Source organism: Ursus maritimus, unplaced genomic scaffold, assembly GCF_017311325.1.
Source record: "Ursus maritimus isolate PB19 unplaced genomic scaffold, ASM1731132v1 scaffold_6, whole genome shotgun sequence".
Taxonomy (NCBI): domain Eukaryota; kingdom Metazoa; phylum Chordata; class Mammalia; order Carnivora; family Ursidae; genus Ursus; species Ursus maritimus.
The window spans coordinates 73,779,237-73,790,440 of NW_024426774.1; the positions used below are offsets into that span (position 1 = coordinate 73,779,237).

General features: G+C 53.3%; 1 protein-coding gene across 1 annotated transcript in view; it reads right to left on the minus strand.

Moving 5' to 3' along the window:
- Positions 1-129: 129 nt before the first annotated feature.
- LOC103671202 overlaps positions 130-11,204 on the minus strand; it is a 17,418-nt gene continuing 6,343 nt past the window's right edge. The window contains exons 2-3 of the mRNA XM_008699807.2: positions 11,015-11,113; positions 130-1,205 (exon numbers count right to left, since the gene is read on the minus strand). Coding sequence (XP_008698029.1) covers positions 792-1,205; positions 11,015-11,113 — 513 coding nt within the window. The 3' untranslated portion in view covers positions 130-791. The remainder of the gene's footprint in view (positions 1,206-11,014; positions 11,114-11,204) is intronic.

Sequence of the window (11,204 nt, forward strand, 5' to 3'; positions counted from 1 at the left end):
TGTGCTACAAGTGTAAAATACGTACTAGATTTTGAAGAGTTTGTACCAGAAAAAGGTAAAATATCTCAATAATTTTTTTATATTGTTCCCATTTATTTTTGATACATTGGGTTAAATAAAATACATTATCAAAACTAATTTGGTCTGTTTCTTTTACTTTTTTAATGTGATTATGGAAATTTTAAAATTGCATATGTAGCTCAGCTTATATTTCTGTTAGACAGAGCTGGACTAAAGTGTGCAGAGAGTGGATGGAAAATAAACACACAAACACTTCATAGCCACATGAGACAATAAACAATGTCACAGTGTGGAATGCAACTCAAGAGTGGTGCACGTGTCAAGAGTTAGGAGCTCAAAGGAGGAAAAGAGGTCTCTGAGGGCTCTGGAGTAGGGAAGGCAGTGTTGGGGAGTGTGTGGCAGGGGTGAAGGGCGTTGACGCCATTCCAGGAGTGGATGCAGTGCGCCCAGGAATGGATAACTCGGGCTTGGCAAGATGTGGAAGTCTTGGGATCTCAAGCAAATGTGAAGGAAAGGGTCTTGGTTTCCACTTGTGCCTTCAGTCATGACTCCGTTCATTCCACCCTGTGGCCCAGAGTTTTGTGGGAATGAAAGAGGCAGGCAAGAAGATACTGAGCTGAATGCCGGGGACATGGGTGCCATTTCCGAGGGTGCCAGAGGGCCTTTGAACACCAGGTCACAGTGCAAACTCAAACACAGGCCCAAACGCCTCCTCTGGCTTTGTCTAGAATGGGCTCATGGTAGGACCACGTTTTCCAGGAGTGCTGCAGTCAGAGGTCCAGGTTCCAGCAGGGCAAGGTGTGCCCTCCCTGAGACCCCTTCCAAGCAGGTTTCTGGTGGTTGTAGACCTGAGTCTTGGAGAAAGTCACAGGGTAAAACAGGTGTTTCTGTCCGAGATGAACTCCCTCCATCTGGGTATCATGAAGGGTGGCAGAACGAGGCCATGGGGACAGGAAGCACGAAGCCATGGCTTGAAAGTGCATGTGCTTGCCTTTTGCCGAATTTTTGCCGTGGCTGTCCCTGGTTGGCAGTGGGATCTTTCTGAGAAAAGCTGGGACCTCCGTGGTCCTGGCCTGGTCCTTTGGGACTGACCACCTGGAGCGAGCAGGGAGCGGCTGGTGCTGAGTCCAAGTTGGATGTTGAATCATTTCAGGAAGGGCCACCTGTGGTTTCCAGCCTAGAAACTGGACCACAGGAGTGTTGGTCAAGGCCAGCCAGGCCAGAGGGGGACCCAGAGCCCCCAGTGGAGCATGACCAAGTGGTCACAAAACAGCACGAATCCCCAAAGCCTGAAAGTGTGTTGCCTCCTTGTTGGGAGATCTTTGAAAACAGGACAGCTTTTCCACCATTGCTCAACGGCCCTTCACATTCGCTTCCAGAAAGAGGAAGACTTAGCCCCGTAAATCCTTCCTGAGCACCGGTTACCCAACACTGAATCAGGCACCATGGGGGAAATGCAAGGAAGAGTAGAGAATCTTTCAAACTCAGGGTGGGAAGAGACTGAAGAGGTCACAGAGACTTCCCTGAGACTGAGGAAGACTTCTCAAGGTAGAAATTCCTTCAGCAACATCCCTGGCAATTCGACGTGGCCTCGGTCCTCTGAGAGCAAACCGTGCAACAAAACTAAAGACATAAGCAGCCTTTGGAGGACTGGCCCAGTGTGTGAAGAGATTCTGAAGGGCACAGACCTGACTATAAATGCCAGCGAGCCCTGAGCCAGGGGCGGTCAGGGTGACAGGGATGGCCCTCGGGCCTGGGAACAGGCAGGAAGGTCCTCCTGGACCAGGGACTAAAAGTGGGCCATGAAGGACACGTGGACTCTGTGGTCAGAAAAAGAGAGGGGGATGTGAAGTGGTTAGAAGGAGGAGAGGGAGGAGAGAGGAGGAAGAGGAAGGGGAAGAAGAAGGAGGAAGAGGAGGAGGGGAAACCCAGGGAGAAGTGATTTGAGAGGGAGCAGGAAGTTCTCCAACCCCAAAATCTCTATTGCTTAAAATCTCACCACGAAAGGACAGTCTCTCATTCTTTACTTTCATCTTTCAAAATGAAGCTTTTCTTGCGGAGACAACATGGGAGCACCCTAACAGGACGTAAGACGCTGAAAATCACACAACAGGCAGGAGCAGAATGAAGCAAACGGCCACAGCCACGATTTGCCAAAGATCGGCCAGTCGGACCAGCTGCTGGTCATGGCCACAAAAATGCTCCGCCAGTCCGGGGGAGAGAGAGGTTGGGTTCATGCAGGGGCTCAGAGTCGGAGTAGATCTTCACCCCACTGACGTCAGGAAAACCCTGACATTTCCCCCCTGAAGCTCAGTCCTCCAGACAAACCTTCAGAGTAGAATGAGAAGCAAGGGCTCCTCGGTGATCTCAACTTCCTTTCCAAAGGGCTCATGGGAGAAAAGCCCTGGAGACAGTTTCATTAGCAGAGCTGTTAAGCCCCCAGTCTCTGGAGTGAAACTGCTTGAGTTTGAGTCCTGGCTCTACTGTCCGGATCTAAGACCTTGACCCCCATCTCTCCGAAGCCCAGTTTCCTCATTTGTGAGATGAGGCTGCTGGGAGTACTGTATTCCACAGAGTGGTTGTAAAGGTTAAACAATATAACGCACTTGTCCTTAGAACACCACACATTATCCCGGATGATGCCTGTTCTTTATTACCACCGATTTCCTGCAACCGGCCAACAAAGACTCCCTTGGAGGTTTCAGACTATGACGGAGTCTGTCTAGCCAGAACAACCCTTTTTAGCATCATTTCCCCCATCATTCCGTACTTACTGAACACCTACTGTGAGCAGGACTTTATAAGAAGTATAAACAGCACAAGGATAGCACAGAAAGCTATCCTGTCTTGAAAGAATGTACCTCAGCGGGCACGGAAAGACACACACGACGCAGTGGACGGAGCTGTATGCTGGACCTACAAGGCCCCGCATCATTTAGGCTTTGGTTAGGCTGCAAGTAACCAGATCATCCCAAACGACAGTGGCTTCACCAAGGCAGAAGTGTCTTGCTCTCACCTAGGAACACGGTCAGAGGCAAGCAGTCCAGGCTGGTTTTGTGGCTCAACAAGCGTTCAGGGTTCAGGACACCCTCAGCGTAGGGGTCTCGCTCACCACCGCACGTGCTCCTTAAGCTCCAGTCCAGCCATCTTCCTCTTCGTCAATATCCCCATCCCCCGCCGGAGCCAGGCTGAGAGAGCACATCCTATGTGCCAGGAGCCATTCAAGTCACTCTTCAAATATTCATTCATGGAGTCCTGACAATGGCCCTATTATGTCAATATTATTTTCATCTCTATTTTATTGCTAAGGAAACTGTGGCACAAGAGGATTATGTAACTTGCCCAAGGTCACACAACGAGGTGGATTTCAACTCAGGGCCGGGAGTTTAACTCAGTCTGGCTCCAGAGTCCCGCTACTAGGAAGAAGCAAGGAAGGGCATTCCTTACCCTTTAATGACACTTCGTCCAGAACTTAGTCACGTGGCCATATCCAGCTGCAGGGGAGGCTGGGAAATGTAGTCTTTATTCAGGACAGCAAAAACTGGGAGTTCTATTACTAAGAAAGATGGGGAAACAGGTTTGAGGGACCAGTTTGCAGTCTGGGGGTATGGACCCCCAGAATTTCATTCCCTCTCCCATAGAGCGGCACCACAGCAATAATTCTGTATAACGTGACCTCCCCTCCTTCCCTTACGCTCCTGAACTGGGGCCAAGAGGGAGATCCCATCTTTTCACGTTGGACAGTGGTGTGCACTCTCGGGTGCTGTGGGCAGCAGAGCTCAGTCAAGTTTTCAAGGCTACAGTCTACAAAGAAAACAATTAAGTGGATGTTCTGAGAGATAATGCTGCCCCAGCCAGCTTCCAGCTTCCAGCTGCCAACACCAGGGCTTCTGAAGGTCCTGCTGCATTCCTGCCCTTGGGTGCCAAAGACCCACCCCGAAGTCTGTGATAAAAGTCCCCTTGTTTGGCTCAGTGGGTTTCCGACAATTGCCCAATTACCATCAAAGGGTTTTGTTGTTGTTTTTTAAGATTTTATTCATTTATTTGAGAGAGAGAGAGAGAGCACATGCATGCACACATATGTGTACACACACACACACACACACACACACACACACAAGCAGGGGTAGGGGCAGAGGGAGAAGCAGACTCCTGGCTGAGCAGGGAGCTTAACCCTGGGCTCGATCTCAGGACCCCTGCATCATGACCTGAGCCAAAGGCAGACTCTTAACCAGATGAGCCACCCAGGCGCCCCTGTCATCAAAGGATTCTGAGTCCACAACCAGGCAAATGTGGTCAGTGCTGTTAGCAGTGTTAAGGAAATGCTCTGAAGTCTGGAGGTCTGGCCTAGGGGATCAGAGGAAGCTTCGCAATCTGGGGTATTCTTAGCTATAGCTATTCTTAGACACATACAGTGCTGACCACATGTCAGACACTCTTCCACTTTATACCCAGTCTCACTTAATCCTCAAATACCAAGTGAGGCAGGCCCTACTGCTATTACACCCATTTTACAGATAAGCAAACCAAGGCATAGAAGGGTTAAGTGACAAAAGGTCCAACACTAGAATTAATAGAAGTGGGTCTTTTTCCAGTTAGTCTGGGTCTGGCTCCCAAGGTCTTAACCATCATTTGGGTTTGGGTGTTCCATGTCTGGGCGGAATCTTGAACAAAGGGTGGGACTTTCTGCAGGGCAGGGGCGGGACTGTCCACACCAAGCAGAAGGCACGTGGGACGCACGCCATGAAGTCAGTAAGTACAAGGCTGATGGGGGGGGGGGTCTGGAACAGTTGCAACACACAGGTTCTAAGGAGCAAGAGTGCGCAACCAGGCGGGAAAGCGGGGTTGGGAGTCAATTCAAGGTGGGGACTGTGAATCTATGCTGAAGAGTTTGGGGGGTAATTTGGAGGCACTGGGGAGCCATTGAGAGTTTTGGAATCAGGAAGTAACATGCTCCGGGCCTGGTTTTGGGATGATTGCTCAGGAATATGAACTATATGACTGGAAGCGGGAAGACAGTCGGGAGGCCCCTACAAGAAACAATCCAATACATGGGATTTCAAGAGGGATGGGGAAGAGAAGATGGAGACGCGACTTCTTGGGGTCAAGAAGAAGAACTCCGGGGTGCCTGGGATACTAAGGAGAGAGAAGTGCCAAAGGCAATTCCAGAAAGACTGTGCCCGCTGGTGGGGTGGAGTGGGGGACACGGGAAGAATGGGTTCTGGTTAGACGGCATGAGTTTGAGCGGCTTCCAGGACACGCAGAACCTTTCCGGCAGAAACATGGAAACATGGAAAAGAAGTCTGAGCGAGAAAAGCAGCTCTGAGGTCAGATTCCGAGCGTGCTCCCCGAAGCTGCGGGCACAGATGACACCCCCAGGAGAGACCCTTGCCCCGAACCTACGGGGAGGCAGCAGGAGGCGTAGCCAGGGGCTGGAGGCAGCCGGCTAGGTGATGCGAGGATAACCAGGCTCGTGCACGCCCTGGAAGACCAGAACACACTCTCAAAGAGGAAGGCAGGACCCCCGCTGCCAAAACTGGTGGGGGCAGGAGGGCAGGCGGGCGGGGAGGGGTTCAGTTCCCTGCTGGCCTCGCCCCGTGAGAGTCCCCACAGCCTTCTTGTTGCCCTGGAAATGGCTCCAGTGCTGAGGATCTGCAGAGTCAACTTCTTCAGATTTATGATGGAAAATGGCCCCAGGGACTGGGCCAATTTATTGCTCACAAACGGATTCCAACTTGTCCATTAAAGTGCCTCATTCTGGTCCCAACACCCGGGCATGTTCACACCTCTGGTGAGGAGTCGGGCCTGCCCAGATAAATAGAGTGTGGGCTCGGCTCTGCGGGGAGCAGTACGACCCCCGAAGGAGGCCAGGCGGCCCTCAGAGCCAGGACCACCCCATCCACACCGCCTTGGGAGACAGAGGCAAGGCCTCTGGCGGTCCCCTGCCCCAGCCTGTCCTAGGCTCCGTGAGGCAGGCCGCATCCCCCAGGAGGGCCCTGGGCCCCATGGGGTCACAGAGGACTGGGGAGCAAGGCTTGGCTATCAAGGCCCAGCTCTGCCAATTAAGAACTGTGTGATCTTGAGCAAACTCCTTGGTCTGGGACTGTTCCCTGTTCTGTAGAGAGCAAAGGAATGTCTACTGAGCGTAAGGTCACAGGACAAGATTTGCAGAGCCACCTCCCCCAGTTTGTCTCCTTCCTCAGCCCCCTGGCCCTCCTTCCCCAGCCTCGAAGCTGCAGCCTCCACTCCCAGGCAGGCCTCCATTATCCCCCCCAGGCCCCTCAGCTAGCAACTTAGAAAACCACCGCAGCCTCTCCAGGAAACGGGGCATGGTGAGGGCCCAACCTGGGAAAGGGCCTGCTCACAGTCAGAACCTTCCAGCTGCCCAGGTGGAAACGGAGGCTGGTGGGCTGGACCAGGAGGCCTGTGAGGGAGTGGCCAGGGCCCTCACCTCCCTGAGCCGCTGGTCTGGCAGGCTAACGGGTAACCCACGGTGTCCTCCCCAGCTTCACACTCTGTTTTGCTGCTGCTTCTCTATCATTCTAATCCCACTATCTCCATCGTCTTTACTGGTCTGTATGAATACGGGAGCAATGGACCAATTGTGAAACGATGCAGAATTCTTCATGCTCTTGCCTAATTTCTACCTCCTCCACCCTCAGCTCAGCCCCAGGCAGGTTTATTTTCTTTGCTGCACTTCTTTTTTAAAAAAAAAAAAATGGGATTGGAGCCAGGATGGAGAAACAGATTGGAGATTTCACTGTTTCCATTGACACTCTGGCCGCCCCCCTCCCCCTCTTCTCTGGAATCCACCCTGGGCAGAGTGTGAGAAGTCATTTCCCAAAGGGAGACATTACCCTCTCGACTGCTGGGCATTTGGCCCCTTCACCCCATTTCCAGTGTGTGTTGGGGAGGGGGGCGCTGGGGTGGGGGGTGCATCCCAAGGCAGCTGCTGAGGCAGATAAAGAGAGTTCAGATGTGTCCCAGTGCCCCCCATACTCCAGCCCTCACATATGCGCACCCTGTGACAAGGTCATTAGCCAAGGTGGTGAATGCCAAAATCACTCATCAGCTCCAACCCAGACCCCTGGCGGGTCATGGGGGCAAGGGGTGGGGGTGGGGAGGCTTGTGATTGGCAGAAGACTCAGTTCTTAAGAAGTTTCTACAGTGTGTAGGGGCGTCTGGGTAGTGCAGTCGTTAAGCGTCTGCCTTCGGCTCAGGGCGTGATCCCGGCGTTCTGGGATCGAGCCCCACATCAGGCTCCTCCGCTGGAAGCCTGCTTCTTCCTCTCCCACTCCCCCTGCTTGTGTTCCCTCTCTCGCTGGCTGTCTCTGTCAAATAAATAAATAAAATCTTTAAAAAAAAAAAAGTTTAAGAAGTTTCTATAGTGTGTAGCTAGGGAGACAAGATTGCTAATAGGAATCATTTAGAAACAAAATAAGAGGTAGAATTTTAAAATCTGAGGTTCTAGAAACGAGTCTTATCAGTGTTTGCAGGGACCCAGTGGGTGTCTGGTGGAGTCCTGGAAGGTGTGAGAGCAGGGCCTGTTCAGCTGCCATGGGAGGAAGTGGGTGAGGGAGAGCAACTGGAGGAAAGAGGCGATCTCGGTCACCCCACACAGAGCCCCTAAGCACCCAATCGTGAGACCATGTCTCAACACAGTGACCAGCCATGCCCAGATAAGGCCAAGCGGGCTGGCTCCTCTTGGATCTACTTGAGGAGGCTGAAGCTTGGGCTTTTGTGTGGCAAGAAGCTTAAATTTCAAGGAGAGTTATAAGCACACACCTGATTTATCTACCCATGGACCCTCATTGTGGTGGAGGCCCAGGAATGCCCAGAGGGGTGAGGCCTGAAGGGGGGACCAGGTGGTGCCAGAGCCAAGCCCTCCCACCCCCTCAGTGTGCTGGAATGGGGGTGGGTGATGTGAACTCACCCGTTTCTTGGCTGGAGGACAAGGAGATAATGTGAGACAGTGATCACTCGGGTAGCAGAAGATGAGCCAGAAGATATGTCTCAGCCACTTGCAGAAGAAGCCCCACCCTCACCTCAAGAGACCCCAGAGGCCCTGCAGTCTCCGATTAAAGAATTTGGGTCCCCTCCTAATACCTCCATTCCCCTCATCAGCATAGAGGCAACCGAGAAGACTAGCCCCCCGATACACTTGACTAATCTTTCCAGAGCAGAGGCCGGAGGCCCTGGAATCATTCCCAGATGCACCCTGTCCAATGTGGCCCCACTCTGCAAGCCTGCAAGAGGATGGGAGGAAGCCCAGAGCGTGCCACCCAAGATAAAGGTTTCCGTCTGATTTTGTGGTTCAGCTGAAGTCGTGTTCTTAATAGCCCAAATAAACAGTTTTCAGCCTGGAGGCCAAGACACGCCAAAACACGCCACTTCCATTTCCAGCACCAACGGGGGGCCACAGGCACAAACCCATTTTCTAAGTCACGGCCAGCCCTAAACAGTGCCCAGTGGGCCACGGCAGCCAGCAGGGAGGGCCGGCTACCAGTTGTGTGGCCCTGGGCTGACAGCCACGAGGCAGGGCTGGACTGTGGAAGTTCTCCTGCCAGGGAGACAGGAGACCTTCACTCTCGGGCACCATCACCCCTGGGGACCTCGCTCAAGCTGCTTCTTCCCACCGGCCTCGGTTTCTGCATCTGTAAAATGGGAGAGGACTAACACTGTAGTTCTAAGAGCATGTCCCTTTCAGCAACAGCACCACTTAAGAAGCTGTTGGAAATACAAATTCTCAGGCGCCACCCCTACTGGATCAGAACCTCTCAGGCAGGACCCAGAAATCTGTGATTCTGCGGGCAGCTAATGTGAGGTCTACATATGTCTGTCTGGCTCTAACATTTTAGTGAGCCGTACTTCTTTTACTCATGAGAGCTATTCACAGGTTATATTCTACCCTTGAAAGAAGGGCCAGCCTTTCCTTTGGGAAAGACGGAGAGCTCAGACTTGTCGCCCATTCCAGTCTGGTCAGGGGTTAGCATCACCCAAGCTCTGGGCTCTGTTGGAACTCTGCCCTGGGTCCTTTTGTGCTCTGGAATCTGCCCCAGGCTCAGAACTCTGGATTCGGGGTGTGGCCTGGCTGTTAGCAGCCCAGAGGAGCCAAGGCCAGGCAGCCCCCCAGCGGCTGGCACACGGCAGGAAAACCTCACTTCCAGACCACCGGGTGAGCTCCACCAGGAGACTTTTGAGAAGCTGAGGGGCTAAAAAGAGTACCCGCAAGCTCTAGAGATTGTCGGCATCAGTGAAAGAACCAAATTCCATTTCCTTACTTCTAGCCTTTACAGAGCTAGAAGCCCCGAGGAGAGCACCCCACAGAGGGCCATGGGCTGTAGGTGTATAGTTTCTCTGCAAGGAACTTCTAAATGCAGGCAAGGCCACTGGGCCCACGTGGGGAGTTATGAGCACGCCTCCGTGGCTTTGATCTGGGTCCTGCTTCTGCCACAGGGACATCCGTGGACATCCCACTGTCCCAGCATCATGGTCCCCTGACTGGTCTTTAGGAGCTTGTTTCCTGGGAAACACTAGCTCTGGAAACAGTGCAGGCCAGCTCACAAACCGACTGCAGGACAGGCCTAGGTCAAGGAGGGCTGGGGAGGGGGGGCGGTCAGCTTGTCTCAGAGTGTAAGGGGACTCTGGGAGCTGGGCCCAGAAACCTGGTGGGGACGAGGGCCAGCAGGAATGGGAGGCAGAAGCTGGACGGGCTACAGACCATCACAGCCTAACCAGCCCCCTTGGCTTCTCTAGCACAGGCTGGCTTCAGGGGGGCTGCTCTCTGGCGGGGATGGAAAGGGATTGGCAAAAACAGACTGTGGGGCCCATCACTAATATCTTCCTCTTTGGGCCCTGGAGCCACTGAACCACGGGGCTCATTTTCACTGAAACATGCTTTCCCCAGATTTCTGGAGCCTGTGATTAAGGTAACATAGCTAGTTACTAGCACTCAGGGAAGAAGCGAGGCTGGGAGAGGGAGGAGGGAGGGCCCACTGACACATCTGTCACTAATCACAGGGAAAGGCTCAGACCAAAACTCATTTCGGACCCAGAGCCTCTGGGCCTGTTTTGGGAAAGTTGACTAATCCCATAATCCTGCCCACCAGGCAATTTTTCTGCCTGGCTTCCAAGTGGGAGTGGGAGAGAGCCCTGGGGGCCACTGTCCCGCTGAGGAATGTATTCTCTTAAAGGGGAAAAGCCACCTTCGTTAGGCTTTGTTCCACAGAAGTCTGTGGTTTGGGGGTGTCAGCGGTTGCGCCTGCGCCAGGTGGAGGCCAGCCCTTGAAGCAGGAGACGAGGAAAGGGTGCGGGGGCGCTGTCTTCATGGTGGGGAGCAGGACCATGGCCCCCGCACGCGCCTGCTGCTCAGACCTGGGCTGGGACCAGCCGCTCAGCCTTGCCAGGGAGCTCTTACAGATGCAGGACCTCGGTGCCCCCTGACCTGCATGGGATCCTGGCCTGGACGCCTCCCGTGCGGGGCTGGGCCACTTGGTGGATGGAGATGAGCAGAGCACCCCCAAGCCCCTCCAAGAACCGCCGATCTTTTCAATCCAGACAATTTGGGTGGGAAGTGACAAGCGTCCTCATCTTAGTCCACATACCCAGTGCCGTGGAGACCCCCGTTCAGGGCACAGGCCCTCCAGGCAGCAGCCTGGCACGCGTGCAGACTCGTGCACACACACGTGCACACTCACGCACACGCTCACCCCCCACCCCACAGTGACTTCAGCGCACCAACCCCGCAGCACACAAACAATACAAATTAAGACCAGAGCCTCTCCGAGTCGCAAGCAGCCAAGTTCCAGGAAAGCTGTGTGCAAGCTAGATTTGTCTCAGATTTTCCCTTTGTTCGATATTATCGATGTGTTGGCCTGGTAGTGGGGGGAGCAGGAAGTTTGACAGGAAAATACTTTTTTTTGAATCACCCTTGAAAAGAAAGGAATCCTCTCGGATTCTAGAGACAAAGAAAACAATAGTCTCATAGTCATACCTCACCAGTACCGCTCAGAGACCTCTGCTGTAGAGAAACCCAAGTGCTCCCTCCTGTTCTGTCTTCCAACGAGGTGTGGGAAAGGAGCGACGATGTCTCCTAGGGAAATTTTTTGGTAAACTGCCTTAAGCCAGCTTCTTCCTGTGAGTGTCCCATGGTGATCTTTGACACCCCCAAACTCCCCCCCGCC